The 24,271-nt window shown below is 41.6% G+C and overlaps 1 protein-coding gene across 2 annotated transcripts in view; it reads right to left on the bottom strand.

Annotated features, from left to right (window-relative positions):
* Window positions 1-3,188: 3,188 nt before the first annotated feature.
* st3gal8 (ST3 beta-galactoside alpha-2,3-sialyltransferase 8) overlaps window positions 3,189-24,271 on the bottom strand; it is a 33,845-nt gene continuing 12,762 nt past the window's right edge. The window contains exons 2-10 of one of the 2 annotated variants that reach the window (XM_085776964.1): window positions 13,956-14,001; window positions 11,367-11,739; window positions 10,528-10,723; window positions 10,297-10,435; window positions 7,852-8,045; window positions 7,584-7,763; window positions 7,169-7,214; window positions 6,659-6,778; window positions 3,189-6,098 (exon numbers count right to left, since the gene is read on the bottom strand). In XM_085776964.1, coding sequence (XP_085633090.1) covers window positions 5,931-6,098; window positions 6,659-6,778; window positions 7,169-7,214; window positions 7,584-7,763; window positions 7,852-8,045; window positions 10,297-10,435; window positions 10,528-10,723; window positions 11,367-11,517 — 1,194 coding nt within the window. In that variant the 5' untranslated portion in view covers window positions 11,518-11,739; window positions 13,956-14,001 and the 3' untranslated portion in view covers window positions 3,189-5,930. The remainder of the gene's footprint in view (window positions 6,099-6,658; window positions 6,779-7,168; window positions 7,215-7,583; window positions 7,764-7,851; window positions 8,046-10,296; window positions 10,436-10,527; window positions 10,724-11,366; window positions 11,740-13,955; window positions 14,002-24,271) is intronic. The other variant, XM_085776963.1, reaches the window with a different exon arrangement.

A 24,271-nucleotide genomic window follows, 5' to 3' on the forward strand; every position in this document is an offset into this window, starting at 1 on the left:
CTGACGGGGAAAAGTGCGGACATTTACACCCATTTTGACCCTGGCGTACCGTGATTTACACCTGTTTTGAGGAACAGGAGGAATTGGCGACACCGTTGCTGAGTCAGAGAACTGCAGTGTGAGAGGGAGAGAGGAGCGCGGAGTACATTTAGAAGAGCACAGTAGGATTTTTTGAAGTAATTGTGGTAGTGGTGGACCGTTGATGCTGGCAATCCAACCCGCTCTATAATAACACTAGGCTCTATGTTAATTGATAAACAGAGCGGATTGTGGATTTTGCTTTTTTGATTAGGCTATGTGTGACGTCCGATAAGGATCAAACCATCCAAGTTTAAAAACACACTGGCAGCAGTGCACACTGATCTGCAGCTACTGGGACTGTTATTATTCTGTCACCTGAGTTAACGAGGTGCACGTGAGTTTGGAGCTGACGAAAGGAGAGAATAAAGAGTGAGACAACGTGGCCCTGAGGAGGAACTGTGAAGCACTCAGCTGTAATGGAAAATTACCTAAACCGAGTCCAGTAGAGCTGTAACTGTGTAGAAAGGCGTGCAAACTAATGGTAACTATCGTCCTGCTTTAAATTGTTTTAACATCTAGGTTAAAAAAAAAAAAAAAAGATTTTCTGGGATAAAGGGACATATTACATAAGATTCTTCTTTCTCTTTCTCCCTTTTGTTGAGATTTGGGAGGTTTTTGTTTTTATTGTAGCTTATTAAAATGCAAGATTATTTTTCTGACTGATTTATTGCCCGATATCGCCGTGTATGTAGTTCCGCTTCTTTCCCCGTCCTCCGCCCGTTGTCGCAGTTGTCACTTCGTTGTCACTTTGTTGCCGCTCCACAGAGCGCACATGGGATCGGCAGTTCTTTTGACTGTACTGAATCACTAGAATCAGTTCCTCAAAATGAGTCGTTCAAAAAATTCGTTCACCGAATCACCCCCCCCCCTCAGACGTTACAGTCGTCGCCCCCCCCCCCCCCCCCCCCCCACCCTCTCTGTAAGGGACGGTGAAAGAAAAAAAATCTCCCGCGAATATCTGTACTGTACACTCTACGTCCCCTTTCCTTTTTTTTTTTTTTATATTTTATATTTTTTTATATTTATTTTTATATTACTACACAGTGAACGCGAGTCCTCTGTGCACAGTACATTCACTTAACATGACGCTACACAGCTCTGTGCATGCAGTAGCCTACACCAGGCAGTGAGTGACACAGCGCCACATTCAGCACAGTACGTGAACCTGAATCACGTCTGCAGCAGCAGTTCTCTGGTGCAGGTTCGCGAATCACCAGTGAGTGACTGAGTAACAGCTTCCCCAGCGGCAGTTCTCTGTGTCTGCAGTAGGTTCGCGAATCATGACTGAGTGGCAGCGCAAACCTGAATCACGTCCTCAGCAGCAGTTCTCTGTGTGCGCAGTAGGTTCGTGAGTGAGTGGCAGCGCGAATGTGAATCACCATGTCAGTACGTTCGCGAATGACACGGAGTGAATGGGCGGCCTCAGCCCCCTACATGCAGTGAACGACGCGCACAGAGAATGAACTGGAGCTCAGTCCCCAGTACAGTGAACGACGCGCGCAGTGAGTGAACTGGAGCCCTCAGCCCCGACTGTCAGTGAACGCATCACTGAACATGCACCGTTCCCTCGCAATGAGAGTCTCCGCCACCAGATTCGCAGGTCATTCAGTGATTCACAGAGCACACAGCAGTTCCACTGTCAGCCTGCACGCTCACTGCTGAGCTCAACTACTGAACTGAGAAAGGAACGAATCAGGTCAGGAAGTGATTCTAGTCAGTACGTTCACCTAAATAATTCGTTCCTTCGAACGAATCACTCGCGAACTACACAACACTAACGTGCTGACCATATATAGTTGTATATAGGCGTTCCGGGGGCGGAGTAAGAGGTGTGTTCACGTGTGCACCATTCTTGGGTCCGGTGTGATTTATTGCGGAGAGTTGTGCGTACGCACAGTTTGATTGATCTGAAAAAGGTGTAAATATTTTGGGTGTACGCCATTTTCGTCTTTTCGCCTTACGCAAAAATTTAGTAGCAGTTTTACACCCTCTTTGATAAATGAGGCCCCAGATCAGATGCATGACAAAAACAACCAAAAAAACAGATGTCTGCTCTGAATTCAGGTAAAAATCAGTCTCTGGAACAGGGTGCAACTTTATTGACACACTGTCAGTTGTAAACTTGGACTTGAGACGAGGTGAAGCCTGAAACGAGACACATCTGGTGCTTCCAGCTGCCTTCAATGTCCGAAGATATCACAACGCCTCCGTGAGTACCACTGTGTTTTACTGCCACCATCACAAAAACTACATGACTTGGTTTCTTGTTAAATATTTTTTTTCCTATCATGCTATTGAAGTAACAGCCATATAGAATAGATAGTTGAATAACAAAAACCTTTGTTCATTATGGTTGATTTTTAAGCAAAGAAAAAATCTGGTGTCCGCCAATGAGATTTTGGCCCAATCCCATTTCTCATTCATACCCCAAAAACAACAACAACAACAACAACAAAACGTTTCTATTAAGAACAGGATCGTAATATATGGACACAAGATTGACTGTTACAAAATCCTCATTAATAGAAAAAATATTTACTTGTATGTGTCCCTTTGGTTGCATGTGCTGCCATCTTGCTGGTGTATCCAGGGTATTTAAAACTACGCTCTAGTTTTGCTCAGACTCTATAATGTTGTTTCCTTAGCACTACATATCCTATATGTACATAACCTTTCAACGAGAAACATTTTAAAACACAGTGTTACAACAAAAGAATTTATATTATTACTTCATCATAAAACCTTGATCCAAATAGATACATTCATTTGTGTTAATAAGAAAAAAAAGGTAAAATGTAGTAATGGCAAAAAAAATTCTAGTTTGAAAAATATCTGAAAACTGAGCAGATTGTTTTGTCATGGTGGCTGTAAGAATGAACCTTTCCTGCCTGGGTTTGACCATTTCAACTTTTACCTCCACAGATTAGGAATTCCTTATTAGGAAAAAAAACTTAATTTAATTCTGTTTCATTTTTTAAATTTTTTATTTCATTCAAAGTGACAGTGGTGGGTGTTTAATTTCTGTTTCTGAAATATCACAGTGCTTCTGTCTGTCTGGCACCTATGAATGAATGAATCAATGAATGAATGAACAGATGATCAGTAGGTTGTTGAAGTGAAACCAACATTTTTTCTATCAAACAGAGTCACAGTTTTAGCGTAATGCGCTGTCTTAAAGCTATGGTAACTGAACATACATCATACATACATCTTGTTTGGTCAGTGGACGTCACTCCGTTGAAAATTTACAGACAGCATACAACCGACTACAATGGAAATACAAGCAGCTGATTGGTTGATTTGAGTTAGTCTGCACTTTCCTGGGTCACTAATGGAAATCATCTCCACATTTCCAGACTGCAGGGAAACTCTTAAGCACAACTTTGGATTTATACTCACAACAAACTTATTTTTTAAAGTGTGGATGTGAGGAAGAAAATTTGTTTACAGCAACTTAGCCTGCTTGCATCCAGATGTTAAAGTCCAGCACAGGAAGCTGGAGTACTGCTGCTCTGTCATTTAGTCACTGAACTCAGGTTTATGGCACGTTCAGGAACTCCTTGCCAACTTGTAAACTGGGTTAATTTCCGGGTTTACAAGCCGGACGTTTTTTTTGAGAAGCCAACAAAGTGTTAAATCTCAGCTTTGAATTTAAACTTGTAAAACAATGTAGCAGATGTTTCAAATGAAAAGCACAGCTCGTGATGACTCAGCAGTCGGCTTTAGGAGACTACGTGACTTGTTCCAGACAAACAGGCTTGAAGTCAAACTACGCTCCACACTGCAGCCAAGCTAACGACAGAGTGGCAGCCTCCAGATGATGATTCAGCATTCATGATTATTTATAAGACCTCAGTCGGCTTCAAACACGGTGCTTGTTGGATCTTCTGACATGTTTCTGAAATCTCCCTTTTTGACAACAGCATCCAACAAGCAGGTTTTAAACTGCTCTCTCAAGCTCTTTTTCACATGATTGCTACAATAAAAGCACTGTTTTTCTTCGTATTGAGACGGAAGCATCACACAAAAGAAATGTTTGTAAAATAGGGTTCTGTGATGCAGCCACGGGGAGAATATGACTATCTGCGTTTTACCCTGCCACATTTGTGGAGGTTAAAAATGGTCATAAAAGTACTCTGAAGCCAGACCGTATGTTGTACCAATGAATTTGTTTGAAACAGACTGAGATCTCTACTAAGCATCAGTCTCAGGACATTTTCACACAGGATTTGTGGGGTAGAGATAACACGAGCACAAATGTACAGTTTAATGAAAGTATACCAGAGCTGTTAGACGGACAACCATAATCGGGTTCAGAATAAAAACAAACTGTGTGAATACATCCTGAAACTCCTCATAGTGCAAAACAAAGCTACAAACATTTAGACAACTGTGATTGATCATATGCAACAGTTATTGTACATTCACAGTACAGGTGTGAGACAGCACGCTGTTATCTCCCTTTAACAGGAAGTCCAGCAGTCAGCTGACTGACTCCTCTGCTACCTGCTGGACTGGTCAGTCTTTTCTCATTCATATGGTTGGTTATTTTTGGTTGGACTGGATTTTTTTTTTTTTTGTTCTTTTTTTTTTTTTTTAAGTACATTGCACTGCATCCATGCACAGCTCTCACTCATTAAGTTACTGATTGTTTGACTTTGTTCTTGTTAAGGTTTATTTAATAAATCTTTGTTAAAAGCTGTGCACAGTCTTCTTGTCTTCGTCATTCCCATCATCCGAGCTGTGACTCAGAGGAGTTAGGAGCTGTGTTCATGAGGTTCAGCGGTGTGCAGCTTTACTCACTGAAAAAGATCATACCTTTCACAATTAGTGTTATTATTTGGCTTTACCAGTTGAGCTTCATTATCTACTGCAGGCAGAAAACCATCATTAAAAAAATGAAACTATCATGAAATGTTACGTTATTTAAGACTGATAAAACTTTAAACAAACAACAAAATGTGCTGTTTTGGACAATCAATGATCTTAAGCTGAAAACCTGCAGACTGCCAAATCCTTATAACCACAGGCTGAGAACCTCACACAGGCTCCTCCCATTCATTGTTCCCATGCACGGTAGCGACAGGAAGTGGTGTCGGTTTACTTTACTTCTCGATATAACATAAAACATAAAAACTGTTTCCAGTTCCACTCTGTCAGGACGGTTTAATTAAAAGAATAAATGGATGGATTATAAAATTATATCAAAAAAAGGCTTGTAACATGACAGAGGAGTAACAACATGGCCTCTTGGTGCCATTTCTTCTTCAGAGCAAAGTGCTTCGATAAAAAAAAGAGAGGTTATCCCTGTATAATGTCTATAAAATCCAATGAAAAAAGATATAAAAAAAAGTCTGTGGTTGTTTCCCGCTCAGAGCAGAACTTGTGTGGTAATCCACGCAGTCGTAGATGGCAGGACGGCTTTCTGTACGTAACAGTGGAAAGTCCCCAAAAAACTGTCTATTTAGTCAAGCTGAGAGGGAACTCATTCAAACCAGCAGTTTGCAGAGTTTGCACATGGAGGAGATATGATCCCAACGAGCACCTCCAACCAGCTGGAGATGCTAGGCTTAGCTCCTCCCACCACCAATAGCTTCTGAAACTTCTGAAAAAGAAAATGCCTTGGCCCAGCAGCAGCCTCATTCCAGCATACCTGGGTGTCTAAAGTCAGTGCATCAGTCTGTAGGCCTCTGTCTGGTCTTCAGGTCAGCATTCAAGTCCACAGGAAGTCAGTCCATTAGTCAGCAGGTCTGTACATGAGCTTCAAAGTCAGCCTGTAAGCAAGTCTGTCTGTCATTCGATTGATCTGTGAGCAGGTAAATCTGTGGGTTTGCAGTCCAGGTGTGATGTCACAGGTACAGAGTGATTTTGCCCTCCTTGGCGAGTTGGTGAATGACCTGTGTCTCAAAGTCGGCGCTGTGGACGCCAGTCTTCCTGAAAGCTCCTGCATAGCGATTCTCCTCCCAGTAATGATGCCAGTTCCCCTGCCGGTCTGCACCGTAACCAAACACTGACACCTGGGAACAGACAGGAAGTGAGGCCATGATGTGCTTTGGGGTCGGTAAACATTCTGCATTAGCACATTTGTCAGTGATGTATGAGATTTTTAATATCTTACTGTCTTCATCTTTCTGTCAGTGTTATTCTGATTATGTGATGATGCATTTGAGATTAAAAGACTTTTACTATTATATACTACAAGATGTTCATAATTTATCTGATCTGAACACCTTTATTTCAACATTTTTCAAATATTTCATTATTGTTAAGTTTTTCTTTTTCATTTGTAATGTTTTTGAAGCTTTTATTGTTGTTCTATTTCATTACACTGTTTTGATTTAATTGTGTTTTCTACGTCTTTTATGTGAGCAGAACATTCCTGGGTCTAGGACCTGTTAAGAAAGAATGTGAAATTGGTCTTGCAAATGTTTGAGTGCTTGTGAATGTGCCAAAGGAACTTTGGAGGAGTTTCTGCTCCTGGCTGCATTATTAAGGAAAATGCAACAAGTTTGAGTTTTTTTTATTTTTAAAGTGAAGTTGACTAAATGTTATATTGAGTGTGGCTCCTCCCAACTACCTGGTCACAGGTGTGCAGAGCAAAGATGATGGCCAGCATGCCGGTGGAGGGGTAGCGACCGTGATGCTCAGTCCAACGCTCGTGAACATATTTAAAGAACGCTGGGTTCACTACCAGAACCTACAAACACACACACACACACGGGTCAGATGTTTTGATATGTTCGTGTTCACTGGCTCTCAGTTCAGTTTCTTTGTATTATTTGATAAGCACCTGCATCAGTGTGACAATTAATCATCTGGAATCAGCTAGACTAACAAATACAACTGTGTGGTCTGGAACAGGAATCAAATTTCAAACTCAATGCAAGTGAGAGACAACCATTTAAACAATTAAAAATCTCAAAACAACCCTGACCTCCAAAATCTAAATAAATGTTTATATACAAGGCTTTACATTCATGAAAATGGGACATAAGGATGGATGGTCAGAAAACATAACCTCTGGCGTAAAATCAGAAGATAATAGCAGATGTCAAGTAGAGAGAGCAGGATGGAGCATTTACTTCACCTTGTCTTTATCAGCCATTACTCTGTCTTTAACCCTCATGTAGGTCCTGAACACAAACATAAAGAAAAAGTCAAGATATAATTCAAGTATTTATCAGAACATACAATATTTTTCCCATTCAATATAATTATCAGCCTTCTATGATCATATTTACCCTGTACAGCAGGGGGGGGCACATCCTGATAGCAGAGATTATTGCAGTCAGATATTGTTCCCCCTCTATTAAATACGAAAAGAGGCTCCCATATGCTTGAGTTTTACTGACTTGTATCATCAGAACAGACATGTCCTGTAATTTTCAGACCTCTATGATTATATTTACCCTACATATTTTTATATTGCGTTTTGCCTTGAATTTTAGTAGTTTTTTGCTCATGTGTTGGATTTTGAGTAGATTTCAATGTTGTATTCATACATTTTGATCTGGCCAGTGGACAAAGCGCTGGTCAGCCACTCCAGATCTCTCACTTTGAACGGCAGCAGGACGAGGCTGACTCCTGGTGCAACATCTACTGCACTCTCCGGGTACAAGAAGTGATGTGTTGTCCGATTCCCAACATCTTTCTCAAACCCTCGAGTCACTGCCTTGTTCATCCTGTGGAAGAGGAGGAAAATATGGTGAAGAGGTTCAGGAGAAGAGCCTCAGACATCCATTTGTTTACTGTATGTGTGTGCATTTGTACCGGATCACGGAGATGTGGGAGTCGATCAGGTCGCCATGTGCAGACTGTCGCAGGTTGCCAGAGTTGCCAACCACTGCACAGCTACGGCAAAGTGATGGGAGGGGCCTCAAATCCACAGTGGGTGGAGAAATGACCTGGAACATCTTTGACATCACTTCCTCTAGAGTCTGGTCATTTCCAGACCGCTGAAGACCCTGCAGACAAGTAGTCTCACATTATTTTTTATTGTAGCATTATTGAGATTTTTGTACAAGTAAGATACATACACTGGATCCATTTATGGCTCCAAAAGCATTTACTAACATTTTTGTTTGTGTTTGGCATATTTTAAAAACTTATCTTTTTTATTTTTAGGTATCCTAAAATGTATGACCAAGGTGTAGATGTCACTTTTAGTTCTGGGAAAGTGTGATGGACATGTTTTGGACTACATGCTCTGTTTAGAAATTAAGAAAAAGTATCAAGCTACAGCATGCAGCTGCTCAGGCTCGCTCGTGCACACACACACGTGCATTCACACACACACACACACGTGCATTCACACACACACACACACGTGCATTCACACACACACACACACACGTGCATTCACACACACACACACACACACACACACACACACACACACACACACACACACACACACACACACACACACACACACACACACACACACACACACACACACACACACACACACACACACACACACACACACACACACACACACACACACACACACACACACAGTATACTGCATACAGTAGAGCAGACTGATGTTAGCAGCATTACCACCCCCTCCTTTTAATCTACTAATGGCTTCTGCTGCAGAACTTAATCTATAAATGCAGAGAAACAACTCAGACGCAGGTCTCCTCGTCCAGACTGCTGACAGTTTCCACAAAGACAAATCTAAGACATCTTACATTTTAGTTTTTGATGAAAGCACAGATCTTCATCTAAAGGTCCTGACAATTTACTGAAACGTATTACTCATTACTTCAAGTATTATGAAGTCCCTTAACACTAATCATAGATTGTACAAAATATCTATCTATCCAGTCAGACTCCATTTAAGTTTGCACAATTTAAAAAAAGGCAGAAACAAATTAAGCTAAGGAGCTCATCAGAGGAGCTAAAAACATTACTACAATGTTGCATTATCTACGTAATATGACTCTTGTATCTATTGTATCTTAAAAAACGACAAGCAGTTAGTGAATTTAAGGTTGTCACTGATCCACAAGTAATTGCCAACAACTTTGATATTTTTTTTCTCAGAAGTTTGTTTGACTTGGGCCCACAAGATTCCTTTTAGTAGTCATAGTCTTATATGAAAGTTGTGACCTGCACATTCACCACGCTATGAGATAATACAGAATGTTACAAGACAGAGTTGTTTTAGAGGCAAATGCAGAGACTGCTTGCCGAAAAACTGCCCTCGATAGGAACGCACATCAGCGGTTTTGCATTAATTTACCTTGAAAACAACTCTATTTGGTAACGTTCCATTATTATCTCATAGTGTGGTGAATGTGCAGGTCAGAACTTGTCCACGAGAGTGTTTTGGAGTTGTTGGATTGTGTATTTGATGAGTTTGATGAGGGAAACCAAGAAATCCCATGAGCCTCCGTAGCGTAGCGCGGAGCAGCTCGCTGCTGTGCTCCGCCGTTCTAAAAATAGCTTGCACCGACAAATAAAGGTAACGAACCTACTCCTAAAACTATAGGGATTATGGCAATGGGCCAATTTGCCAAAATGTTGAACTATCCCTTTAACCCCATATGCTGTCTTCAGAAAAGAGCAGGGAGAATAATGAGTTGTACTCAGCAAAGACATTCTTCACACCCTTTATTTCTACAATTACTGTAGGTGTCTTCAGCGTTTATCAAGTGATATCTTAGATTGTTTTATTTGTGTATAGTTCTCCTTTTTTCATATACAACTAGCGATTTCATACTTATACCACATGTAGCTCTTGTCATCTTACCTCCTTATTCCCATAAGTCCCAATCTCAATTTAGTTTAGTCTACCAAGTGTCCCGAATATGGAGTTCATTGCCAATATATTTTTTGAACTAACTGAAGTCACTCTTTCTCACCAACCAAACTTTACATATCGACTGCCTCTATAAACCGGGTCTACTCAATATTCATGCCAATACTCAATTATCTTACATACATAAACTTTAACTCCAAACTATGTCACCAGTAAATTATGAAAGTAATGCTATTCATGATATCATGACTATCTGTTAAATAAAAAATAAATAAATCCTGATTTAATTTAAGTGCATACAGTTACAATAATGTAAAGTTTGGACCAAAACACTGGTACAAATAATCACTTTTATCCTGAAGGCATTTTTAACTTCTGTCCACTTAAATAATAACAGAATAAGCAACATTATTAGAAAATGCACTGCTCCTTTGTTTTGTCCTTACCAGCCACCATCTAAGTGAGTCAGGGTCAAAGTTGTTGTTGGTGTCTCGGAGGATGGGCTGCTGTTTGGGGTCGTAGCGCTCGCTGAACCAGCCCGACGACCTCACATCTGAAATACAGGACTTAAAACAACCACAAGACCTGAAAGAGGATGACACATGCGGGGTTAAAGAGACTTAAGAGAAGGGAATCATGGGAAGCAGGAATCCATGACCTCCTGTATGTTAGGCTACCTCTGGTCATTCTGGAACACAGCTACAGGCTCCTCCTCTTCGTCGTCCTCATCCTCCTCCTCCCCGCCCTCCTCCTCCTCATCCTCCTCGTCCACCTCCTCCTCCTCCTCGTCCACCTCTGTCTCAGTCATGATAGGAGCGGGTGTCTCAAGGGGGTCAGGGGTGAGGTCAACAGGACGTGCTGTGAGTTCAGCCACTGGAACCACACAAATAAACACTGCATGATGGGACATCTGCCAAGCCATCCTAGCACAAGAACTACTCAAGGCTGGAGTACCAGCCAGATGAAGCAGGATAAAGTACTTTGCTTTAGTCCAGGCATGACAAAATAAAAGATGCATGCATGACTTCGTTTAGATCAGTGAGTCAAGAATGGTCTGATTTTGGAAGTAAAAAAAACAAAAACTAGCACAGACCATTTAGTGACTTATAAGCAATAAGTTAAACTGTGGTAAAATGTTATCTTCCCTTAGTTTTAGTAAGAAAAGGAGCAGCAGTGTCTGTATAAGTTGTAGGTGTCTGATGAGTTTGTTGAACCAGTGAGGAGAACACTGTGATAGTCGAGGGTCAGTGGACACGGGGGAGAACTGACTAACCGATGCTCAGTGAAGCATGGATGTAGCTAATTAGCCGCAAGCAGTTACCGTCAGACTGTTTTTCACCGCTCGGAGTCTGAAGGAGCCTTGACAGTCATTAGAGGCACACTGAGTGGATACCTGTGTTGTACATGAGCTAAGAGCATAATAGCATGAGAAGCTCTGCAGTGTCTGCGTGATTTACTGTAATAAACATTAATGCAAGTGTTAAAAATCAAACCCCCGACAACTGTAGCTCCTCACCTGCCTCCCTGCCGGTGGGCGTGCCCTGGATGGTGGGGAGGGATAAGGACAGAGGCAGGAAATGTCGCCTGTGGATGGTCTGACTGGCAAACATGAGGATGAAGATGGCGGCGATCAACGAAACAACCCACAGCTTCCTCCTCAACAACATGGCTGGACGGACGGTGGTTGGGCGACGACGGGAGGAAGGACGTTGTGTTGGTGAGAAGTCAATCAGCCCTTCATCATCCTGCTAGGTCAGCATAGTTAGACTGTGTCATCTGCACATTTTCCTCTGTCCTGTTGTCTCTCCACTTGGCCGTATCTCCATGGAGCCTGAGGCCTGTGCACAACGCCGCTTTCCTTTTGGTGGAGAAGGGATCTGTGTTCACACCTGTCGGACAAAAACACACGGCAGTATCAGCATCATAGAGACAGATTTTCCCTTTTATAACACACAAATCATGTACTATCCAAAACCACTTTGCAGGCCAATAACTGACCACAGCTTCTCTTCACTTTGGGAAAACTAGAAATCACAAACAGTGGCAATGGTTCAAGTTCAACACAGAACTTTTCTCCATTGTTATAATAATGGGAGTGATGACTGAAAAATGTTATTCTAAAGCGATGACGTCAGCTACAACAACACTCATGCTCTTCTACCTTGAAAAACAAAGTGAACAAAATAGGAGGAGGGCTTGTGATTTTTTGCTGATGGCTGAAGTCCCCCTCTTCCTCCCCCCTCCTCCCCCACCCCACCCCACCTCCCCTCTACTCCTGCAGGAATGTCTCTGTGCAGCTTGACTCTGCCTCTGCATACCAATCAGATCTGGCCTCAGTTCAGCTTCTCCTGTTTCAGCTCTCACTCCACTCCCGGCTTGTCAGCTTCAATGTCTCTCTCTCTCTCTCTCTCACTGTTTGTGTGTGTGTGTGTGTGTGTGTGTGTGTGTGTGTGTGTAAATCAGCTGACCTGTATGTGTGTGTTTCTTCATTACTGTGTTGTGTAACCGATCGTTACAACAGTTTATTCACTCTAGCAACTAGCAGTGCTAAAGCTCCTTTCAAACCTTCAAATTACATAAACGTAGTGGTGGCGAGTAATTACTGTATTTTGTGTACTATTTATAACCTGTAGTATGGAAGTTTCCTTTAAATAACTGTTCAAGGCCTAAAGATATACAATTTTGTGCAACCTCCTGTTTTTTTCCCAACCTATAATTCATTGTCTGGGATTAATAAAAAGAGAAAACATATTAATTAGCTCAGTTTCTTGTCCTAAAGCTTTTTATGATTGAAAATAGCTGTTAGGGAAAGTCACTGAATTATTTGTGATAATGATTTTGTTTTAAAGGGATAGTTCAACATTTTGGCAAATTGGCCCATTGCCATAATCGCTATAGTCATAGCAGTGGGTTCATTACCTTTAATTGTAGGTGTAAGCTATTTTCAGTACGGCGGAGCGCAGCAGCTGGCTGCTCAGAGCTACGCTATGGAGGCTAACGGAATTTCTTGGTTTCCCTCATTAAACTCATCAAATTCAACATCCCAAAACTCCACAGCGCTTTTGTAGACAAGTTGTGACCTGCACAACCACCACGCTATGAGATAATGACGGAACGATACGAAACGGAGCCGTTTTCGAGGTAAATACAGGGTAAATACGGAGACTGCTTGCTGAAAAACTGTCCCTGAACGCAACGCGCATCAGCGGTTTTGTATGAATTTACCTCGAAAACGGCTCCGTTTCGTATCGTTCCGTCATTATCTCATAGCGTGGTGGTTGTGCAGGTCACAACTTGTCTACAAAAGCGCTGTGGAGTTTTGGGATTTTGTATTTGATGAGTTTAATGAGGGAAACCAAGAAATTCCGTTAGCCTCCATAGCGTAGCTCTGAGCAGCCAGCTGCTGCGCTCCGCCGTACTGAAAATAGCTTACACCTACAATTAAAGGTAATGAACCTGCTGCTATGACTATAGCGATTATGGCAATGGGCCAATTTGCCAAAATGTTGAACTATCCCTTTAAAATATATTTGTCGTGCTCAGTTTATCCAAGAAAGAGACAAAAAAAGAGGTCAAATGGGACCATAGCACGATCAAACTATGGTGTGATTCTACTTTCTACAGACGCACTTAAACAACAAGTTTAAAATGACTGACAGCTTTTGAGGAGATCACAATGAAAACTGAATCACAAAGATGAGTCAGCACGTGCATTGCCTCAAGTGGGATGCCTACCTCTTGATTAAAGTTGTTGAAAAGAGTCTTCTTATCTCAGATTAGGATGTGTATATTAAAAAAAAAGATAATGAAAAAAATCATATAAACAACAGCTGAACATCTCTTTCTTTCTAACTGAAGTCAGAGTTCACATTCACAAACAAACCTGCCTAAAAAACAAAGACTCAAACAAGAGAGAGAAACTTACAGTAAAAGAGATGAAGACAAACATGTTTTGTATTTCCTGTCTTTAGAAGGGCTAAACACTGATTCCGCAATGACAGAAAGTGTTATTTTGTAAGACCAGGGGAGACGAGTCAGGACATACAGCCAGCTGATTGAGAAATATGTGTCTGTGTGTGTGTGTGTATGTATGTGTTACAGTTACCTGGATCCACTCCCAACGGGAAATGGCAGCGCTCTCAGTAGAGAGGCTGGGAGAAAAGAAAGAAATTCCTGAGATAAAGCAGAATTCCTGGATTAGCATCTGCATTAGCATGTTAGCACAGGGTCTGACTGTGAGCTGTGTTGACTGTGCAAACTTGTCCTGGTACAAAAGGCTTTCAACACAAGAGCAGCTCAGACCAGACCAGATCTGCTGGGTGTTTTGTCTGGATCTGAAAGTCCACACAGAAAACCAGGACACCCCGGTCAATATCAGTTTAAGATTAACTATCAATACATTATTGGCAAACAGAGTAGTGTTTTTTTTTTAACTCTCGACTAAGACTAATGATTTTCAGACTTTGCATATTTAACACTGTGCTGCTGAAGTATGTTAATCTGAGAGCAGTCCAGAACTGCATAACAAAAACTCAGGCACAGCTTTCTTTCCCACAGTGCTGTTCTCTTGAATAAGCTCAGTACATTGTTTCTTAAATCCGACAACACGCAGATCGGTCACTCACTGATATGACACGAGATCCAGGCACTATAATCACACACAGGCTCACAAAACTACACATGGAAGAAGGTCACGCGCTGGGATACATAAAAACTCTCTGCACATGCTCATGTCAGTCATGTTACAGTCACTGTTGACAGACATTTAGTGAGCTGTGAAAAGAGCACATTTAATTATTCATTCTATTTATTTTTATTTACTTTATTGACATTTTTCAAGAGTTTACTACAGTGCTGCACGGAGCCCATTCTGAATAATAAAAGTTTTTTATGGTTTAACAGTAAAATGTTGAGCCTCCAAAACATATTTGTCACAAGTATTTGAACCGTATTTGAGTGATCATTGTCTGTGTAAACAGGAGGGATAACGGCTGATTAATCAGTTTCAGAATTTTCACACACCAATAAGAGTATCAGCTCCAAAAATCCAAGTTTGGTGGAGCCTAGAAATAATTCAAATTAATGGGCAGATCATAAATAAATAGTATGGCTACATTATCCAGGAAACTCTTGACTTTTTGTCTAGAGAAACATTAAGGAGAGGAAACTGTGACATGGGGATTTATAGTGAGGGGAAAATGACCGATTCAGCCTGACACAGTTTTTCTGGCTTTCAGTCTGAATGGGTGGATGCAGTGGAAAGTGAACTTCTTAGTTTTCTAGTGGCTGCTTTCAGTTGTAGTGAACACAGGAGCAACACGGCACGCTACATGAAACGATCTCTCCTTTCACTCACACTCTCTCCGTGCTAAAAGATGATTAGAAGCCAGCTTCTTCTACAATTGGGAGAGAGGGCTGATAAGTACACACACACACACACACACACACACACACACCTGAAGAGAGATAGGGCAGTGGAGGGTTAATGACTGTCAGCTGAGTCACTGCCTTGTATGTTATTTTGGGGTCTGGAGGGTGGGGGATGGAGCTTGGCAGGTTTAGGGGGTCACATGGTTCCCTGTGCTGAGAAAACCATGTGACGGCACACTCCTTCCTGTCTCTCTCTCTCTCTGTGACCTCTGACCTCAGTGTTGACACCAGGATGGAAACCAGCTGCTCTGCAGAGCGAGGCCACGAGAACAGGCTATCTAACTGGGAAATAACAACACCACGGAAGAAGACTGATGTCAGTTCTCTCTCAGGCTGCCAGAGCAACGGAGATTTACTTTGTTCTGTTCCAAGATCGAGTGCCCTCAGAGACGAGTGACCAATGTGTCTGCTGCCGGTTTCACTGTTGTTTTCTAAAGCGGCTTCTTGCCTTTATTTATAGAACAGGGCGGTGGGGAGGCGACGCAACATGAGACAAGATCACAGGAAACAAAAGATCACTGTTGTACATGAAACATTTTGCTGAGGGGATTTAGTTTTTTGCTTTGTTGCCTCACACTACAAGAACATTTATATTTCATTCATTGCGTTTTAATACTACAGTTAACTCCATATTTTAAGGGTTGGCCTCTTTTCATGTGTTGCATCAGCCATGTCTAATAGTTTGGTTTCATTTGACCATATTAAGAGACATTTGTCTCTTAGATTTCTGACTCAATACAGCAGAGACGAGACTTTCCATTGTAATGTAGTAAAGGTCAAACAATTTTTTTCTATGACACATTGACCTAATTGTTCAATTTGATTGAGTTTGCAAAATGAGAAATTTCAAGAGTAACAAATAAATTAGCAGCACACTAGTGCGGCTGGAGAGCTAACATTGTTTGCAGAAGACAATCCACATTCAAAGTCAAAAACCTGAACAAGATATGAAGAAGTTACATGTGCTTACATTATTTCCATGAACTATCATGCATAACAGAGAACCACACTGAGGGAGGATCCATTAAGCCACTCCGGGTCTCACTGGACCAACAATAGTGAATTCACCTCTGTGGAATCAAGGAAATGTCAATCAATTAGTTATTTTTACAATTTCGTGTTCTTACTTTTTGTGACCTTTAGGCTACAATGAGAAGTCAATTCAATTAACCAATGGACAGAGGATTAATTGGGAACCATTTTTGTCAAAAGTTGGTTATGGGAGCTATTTTTTAAGAAAACAGACTGATTTCTCTGGTGTCAGATTCTCCAATGTGGAATTTTTTTACTCTTTAACTTAAAAGGGAACTATGCAAGTCTAGTCGCTTTTCTGCTGTTTTGCTAATCCTCCTCCTGGTGATGTGCATTTGTTTACAACAAGGCCGTCTAGAAAGCAATCAATAGAGCGGTATATAACATAATAAATTGCATACAGTGTTACAACGTGTATATTTGTGTAGTCTTATCAGTCTTATTATTACAGGTTTCAGGGCGCGTTTGTGTCATGGTGCCGCAGAGGCGAGAGCTGGGACACCGGGGCGGTGGTTCTGATTTTGCAAAGAGAGCCTCCATTCTCCCTCGTAACAAGTTACAAGTCATTTATTAAACCATCACTATTACTCCAAAGCTGTTTAATTAAGGTAAATAATCCTGCCTAGTTCCTCTTTAAATATCTTTATTTTCGACTGTTGGTCCAAAAAGTTGGACAAAACAAGACACTTTAAAATAAGCTTTTGGACTCTGTCATGTTTGTGAAGTTTTATCAACCAAATCATTAATCATATTTACTGAATAATAAAAAATAATCATTAGTTGTAGCCAAGTAGCTAAATAAGCTTCTGTCCTGTAATATCAGGGCACTACACTGAGTATCAAAGTCAATGCCATTTTATCTCATCAAAATCTGATCTCATGAAAGTCAATAATTTCAAGTGCTTAGTCATTATTTTTTGATCAGACAGTATTGATTTGAATCAGTTAATAACTGCTTGAGTTTAAACAGCAGTTTAATTATGTCCAATTTTCTCAAATGAGGAACCTATTTGTGTTCCTCATTGATGTTTTCATGTCACTAAAAAACAAAACTGTTTTAGAAGTAGATATTAGGAAAATGGTAGATGATGCCCAGTCCCACTGAAACATCATTAAAGCTCAGAGCGAGTGCTTCAGTGTCACTAGTCCTTCCTACTGAGCTGTGAAGTAGGTGTTACAGAAACATTTACGAAACCTGCGGCGGCGACGGCGGCGACGACGGCGACGACGACCGGAGGGGAACCGTAAGTTTGGCTTTTACCCACCACGTCTCTCCCTTCATGCAGAGGGGGGGGGGGGGGCGGTGATTCGTACCCGTGCAGGGAAGTTACATAGTGCAGTTTCAGCCGACGTGACCCCACTCAGGCTGCAGCGGCAGCACCATTCATCCTATTAACCATTTTTCTACCATTGCAATGAGTCTGGAAACATTATTTTATGGCCGAAAAACTCCACAATGTTACTTTAAATCATACCATTTAAACTTAAAGGGATAGTTCACCCTAGAATGATATTTCGCTTATTATCTACTCACCCTCATGTGGACTAAGGGCTGGAAGAAGTTTGAGAGTCCTCCGTCCCTTCTCTGAGTTACAGGGGGTCTCAGCGTAGCAGTGCATGTCCATATAACGGTTGTAAAGGGACACCAGAGCTCTTCGCAAAAAAACACACACAAAAAAACATCCAAATACCTCCATGCTGCTCGTATGTAATGTCCGTCTTGTGCTGAAGCCCCAAATTGCGTAATTGTCCCGAAAAAAATTAAATAAGTCTATATTTTAAGCTTGTTTGTAGCGGAAGCTTCTCAAAGCTCCTCTTCCTGGTCCGTCCAAATCTCGCGTGATTCGCAGTAACCGCACTGACGCCGGCGCAAATCACGCGAGATTACAAACAAGCTTAAAATATAGACTTATTTATTTTTTTTCGGGACAATTACGCAATTTGGGGCTTCAGCACAAGACGGACATTACATACGAGCAGCATGGAGGTATTTGGATGTTTTTTTGTGTGTGTTTTTTTACGAAGAGCTCTGGTGTCCCTTTACAACCGTTATATGGACATGCACTGCTACACCAAGACCCCCTGTAACTCAGAGAAGGGACGGAGGACTCTGAAACTTCTTCCAGCCCTTAGTCAACACAGGGGTCGACATTATAAATGGCCCGGTGGCCCGGACGTACTTTTCAAACCGTCAGGGCCACCAGAACGCTCCAAACACTGGCCCGGTGGGGCCAGTGAAAATAATGCCTTGAAAAAAATATAACAAGTAAATAAATAAATCTAATTTCACATTAAATCCCTGTGGTTTGAAATGATAACTGTCAAATCGTCTCGGTAATTAGTGCTAAGAGATCCCGACCCGATCAACGACAGAGACATCTACTTTCTGTGCGCAGCCAGCGCTGTGCCCTGGCACGTCAGCACCACCTGCAAGCAGCTGCAGCTGCAGCTCCAGCTCACTCACTGCTGCTGATAGAAGGTCGTCACAAGAACCGATAAAAACCTTTTTCTTAACCATGAAACTTCCCTCCTCCTCAGCGCGTCGGGTCGAGTCCTGTCGGGACCGACGCGAACGTTACACACGGGCCAGAGCTCGCGCTGGGGCGCCAGCTGTTCGGTGTGCGCCACAGCGGTGGCACGTCACGTGACATTTAGACCATAATAACAACAACAAAAAAACGTGTGTAAACGCAAAACTGAGCTGAAAATGAAACAATGAGTCAGTTTTGCACCAATCTGTGGAAACAGCCTAAACGTGAATGAATGAGAACAACAGTTATATCACTGAACTACTTGGAGGATAAAAGTAATGACTACATAACTTCATGTTTGTGTTGAGGCATATTTACCATTTTAACTCTGTTTTTACTTCATTGTTAAACCACAGTGGAGGCTAAATATGTGAAACAGTTATTTATTTATTAAATAAAGTAGCCTGATGAATTTAAAAGCACTTTTTTTGACCTTCTTTAATGAAATTGAATGAAAAATATCTGATACAGGATATAAATCCTCAGACTCAAATAAATAACAACATACAAAAATTAAACACAAATATACCAACTCATACATAATCACTAAAATACATATAACAAAATAATCCCCCAAAATCTCAAGAAACTACAAGATCGTGGTATTGAATAAGTATCAAGAATGTTGGAAATTGACTAGTAATGGTATCAGAAAGTTCCAGCCTCGATGGCAAGACCGCAGGAATTGGCTGGGATATGTTGTTTTTCGTTAATATGGGGATCGATACCTATTGTCCTGAGCCAGTGGTTAGAATGGTGGGGCCAGTGATCTTCAAAAGCCACTGGCCCTCCCTTATTGTCTACCCCTGCAACATGAGGGTGAGTAGATAATGAGCGAAATGTCATTCTAGGGTGAACTATCCCTTTAACTGGTTTACTGTTTTTATGCTGTTTTTTTCTTCTTTTGTCAATTGTGCAAATAAATAAAATCTAAAAAAAAAAAAAAAAAAATCATTAAATGCCATTACTCTAATGCAGGAGTGAAAACTAAATTTTTAGGGTTTTTAGGGCTGAAAGATTTATCGTTTTCTGATGTTCATGTTCATCACAAAAAGACGAAGTGAAACAAATGTGTGATTGACAGGGTGTGCAACACAGTGGAGACACAGATCCTCGCACAGTACAGTCACTACAGAGAGACAGAGAAAGAGGAAGTGACAACTGATGTACCACAACCGACTTCAATGTTTTTTTTCTTACTCTTCGACAACAAAGTGCTGTAAGTGACGAATCGGTTTGATTACAGCAGTGAGGAAGTGGAGCTCTGTACCTATGACCATTAAGACTCAAAGCTCCTATTTTTAAGCTCAAGGATTAAAATAAAAATAATTAAGTGTCTTAAAATTCTGCACTTAAATTTACATGAAAAATGCAATGGGCCTTTTTCTTTCCTTTCCTCTTATATCCCTCCCTTTCTCTCTTACTGAGTTCAGCTGCAACAATTGGCTGATTAGCATCATGTGACCAAACACAGTGTTACACTATGATAAAAATAAATGCTCTGCCACATTCAAATAATTCCCAGTAATTTATGAAGTCTGGGTCCAGGGCTGGGCGGGATTTTGTCTGGGTCTGGATATTTCACCCCATAATGACCTCAGCTGTGATGTACATAAAGGATACGTCTTGTCTAACAGCCTGTTTTCAGCTTCGACTGGATGTACAACAACAACAGATCATAAATAACCTGGAAAATGAGGCATATAAACAACCATGTTTGAATGTCTTTAAAACACCGAGAAGACCGTTCTTCATCATCTGTGTGTCCAATTTGTAACTAACATGTACTTTGTTCTAAGTAACTTGAAACCAACCCACATAAAAACATGTTGTCGCTGCAGTTACAGCATTACACGCAGTCGTATTCACTTCTCGTTGTGAACTGACCTCCGCTAAATCGCTTCCCATGTCAATTTTCAATCTGTTTTGAACTCTGACACAAAAAAGTCCCATGGTTGTCCAATGTCCAGCCAGTTTGACAGAGGGGTGACTGACCCCAAGACTGTTTACATCCCAGTTTCTAGAGCTGCAGGTGAAATAACAGATGTAGGAGGAAGGGGCGAGTGAAAGGAAGGACAGTGACTCGTTTTTTTTGTTTCTTAAGAAGAAAATATCCCTATATACCCAACAGTACTGGTGGGAATCAATTCTCCATTTGCCTAACGTTTTCTGACTAATCCTTTCTATGTTATCATCAAGATGCATTACACTGTAGTAGATAGTTTCTTTGTGCTCTTGTCGATAATTTTTACTTTGTTTAACCTTAATTTAGGATTTAGGCCGTGTGCATCCTTGTACCACTACTGTCTTATACATTATTGTCATTCCATAAAAATACATTTAAAGACAGGAATCAATCCTCCCTGATACACCTGATTTTCTCTCTGTGAAAGGGACCATGTGGGTGACATAGCCGCTTTCATTTAGAGAACTGGCCCCTGTCTCAATGGATCAAGCGGCTTAGAAACATTGGACAATGTACTCGAAAGACCATAGACTTCTATCAGATCATTGATAAAACATCATTCAGCCATATACTTGAAGGGATTTCTGTTCATACAGTCTTGCTAATTTCAGCTTTGCTAACAATTATAGTGCAGACACAGAAATTCAGTTCATGTAGCAATTATATGGATTTTTGTTGGCACAGTTGTCTGACAGTCGCTCATAGACCAAAATGTTAGCAGCACCAAGATTTGCTCTTCCCACTCTGCCCTCGGTTGTTTTAGTAACAACGGGACTGGACTCTGGAACTCAAGCCAGTGTCCAGTACCTGATCACAACCCCCACCCATCATCCCTACAGTATACTGTAGAAAATAAAATAAAATCTCTCCCAATCTTGTGCTAGCACTCACATCTTAGACTAGATTTTAACAAGAAAATGGAATAGGTTTGATTGTTAGTATGAGTAAAAACCTGGCATTTTACAGTTTCAGAAATAGGGATGTCCCGATCCGATATTGATATTGGATTTATGTCCGATATCAGCCAAAAAAACGAATATCGGATTATATCGGACTGCATCTAAAATCTCCGATATAAACGCTCCGATAAAAGCAGTCCATTATTCCGCTCCAGCACTTCTGTCCCATATGAATAGGTGACTCTCGTTCACACTCCAACACAGTAGGTGGCGGTAGTGCGCCGCCTGCCAGAGAAGAAGAGCGGCCAGCTCCAGCATGCAGAGATCACATGATCACAACAACAACAGCGTGTGTGCGACACACACACACACACACACACACAGAGACACAGGTGCATGGACAGGTCGCGCTTGCCCGCTAATAAACGGTAAATGCGCTATATTGCTCTAAAGGTCGGCGGTCAGATTCTTCTGGAGGAAGACCAGCTGTCACATGTTGTGCCGTGTTACGGTCAGGTTACGGTGCGTTCACACCGGGCGCGAGTAACAGTGCTAAAGCCAGCATTAAATTAACGATGCTAATTTCTGTTAGCCTGTCTATGGCGTTTTACATTATACGTTAGCATTAAGCTAGCGGGCTTTATGCTTAGTTGTGACACTGGCTGTGTGTTTTGAACATTGTTTCAAACTATGTGGGTATGATTAAACATCTTTGATGCTTAAATATTGCTGCTTAATATATTGCTTTACTCCTCTTTTTATTTTATGTATGCCATTTTTACTGTAAGGCAGGCTATAATCTTCAATTTGGAGTGACAAATAAAACCTTGAAGCAAGAAGATTTTGCCTTTTGTTTGACATTGATGTACCTACAGTAATTCAATGACAGTTGTAAATAAGGTTTATTTTTTAATATTTTACAGTTCAAAAGTAAGCTCACTACTGTCTGTCCCATAGAAGAACATGACAGCGGCAGCCTGTCAGTCAGCAACAGGAGGACTCTCCTTTGTATTAGAATTTGAAAAATATAAATAATCGTTTTTTTTCACCACCCCTAATATCGGATCAATATCGGTATCGGGCCGATGTTGAAGGCTGCAATATCGGTATCGTATCGGAAGTGAAAAAGTGGTATCGGGACATCCCTATTCAGAAACAATCACTGCAACACGAGGATTGTCAGTAAAGCTTACATTTTAAACAGATTAAATGAACTGGTAAAATAAAAAGGAGGAAAACTTTGGCCCAGCTCTTATTGAGGTGGTGTTCAGATTTAATACCCACAATGCTTCAGTTTCCACAAAGACAGCAGAGACAGGACATTGTTATTTCTTTTAAGAGCAGGACCAGGAGCACGGTGGAAAATTAGTCAACTTGAAGTGCGTGTGTGCAGCCCAGAGAGATGACCAGAAGGAACACACGCACGCACACACACAACCTAAGGCAATCGTAAAACAATGACTTCAGCTTACAGTCCAGAAAAAAAAATCCATGCCCAGACTGACGCTCTCTTCCTGTGCTGACTCACAAACAGACAGGAAGACAGTCCTAGTGGGTTGAAACTACCGTATCAGCCTGGTAACTGTCTGAGACAACAAACACCAACATGGCACCCATGAAGTTCATCATAATAGACAAATTTTACACACCCGCCATCACGTGTACTGCAACAAATATCAAAACACCAATAGAAGTAGGGCTACAAAGTTATATTACAAAACATTATTGGACCACAAAGGAAAGGAAATAAAGTCCGAGTGAAGCGCTGGAGCCGTGGGCCGATACTCGATCATCACCAACACCAGAACAGTCCATCTGAAAAGCAGCCCGTGATCATCAAATCAAAAAATTTTCCACTGACTCAACTCATTGGTCAACTATAAACTCACTCTAAAATTTAATTGTTCATCAATGTATGTAAACCTGCCACCACAGAAACACAGATTACGGGGCGGTGTTTAACTCAGTTGGTGGTAGTGTTGGGCGATTTTGACATTCTCAGATCGTCCCAATCGCCCTCCCTGGAGATCGCCGATAGACCTATCTATCGCCGGGGTCCGGGGGGGGGGGGGTTGGCGGCGGCCGTTCCACGTGTTCGTTCGACGGGGGGGGGGGCGCGGCGGCGTATGAGTATCGCTTTTACCGTGCCTTGCTGTCATGCATGCGCGCTTCTCTCTCTCTCTCTGTGTGTGAGGGCTAACAACGGAGAAAGAGCACTATGATCAATGAACGGAACGCTATCGCGTTGCCGAAAGCCGAAAAATCTATTCTGGCGGACGTAATTTATTTGTGGCATTAGTGAACACCTCGTCGGGCTGTGACATACAGTTACAGGGCTGGCGTCGGCAGCCTAGTCACAGCCACAACACCAGCTAAACGTGTTTCCTCAAATTTGAGGCGGAGTGGCCACCCTGTTTACCACAGAGATTTTGTGTGCGGTCATATGACTACCTGGCTCCGTCTGATTGGACGTCGCCAGTGGCTGCATTTGATTGGTGAAACACTGTCATATGACAGAGTGTCTGTTGGAAGCAGCGAGAGGAGCGGCTTCATTAAAACAAAA

Source organism: Trachurus japonicus, chromosome 5, assembly GCF_045865225.1.
Source record: "Trachurus japonicus isolate A0001 chromosome 5, Traja_1.0".
In the NCBI taxonomy this organism is placed as follows: Eukaryota; Metazoa; Chordata; class Actinopteri; order Carangiformes; family Carangidae; genus Trachurus; species Trachurus japonicus.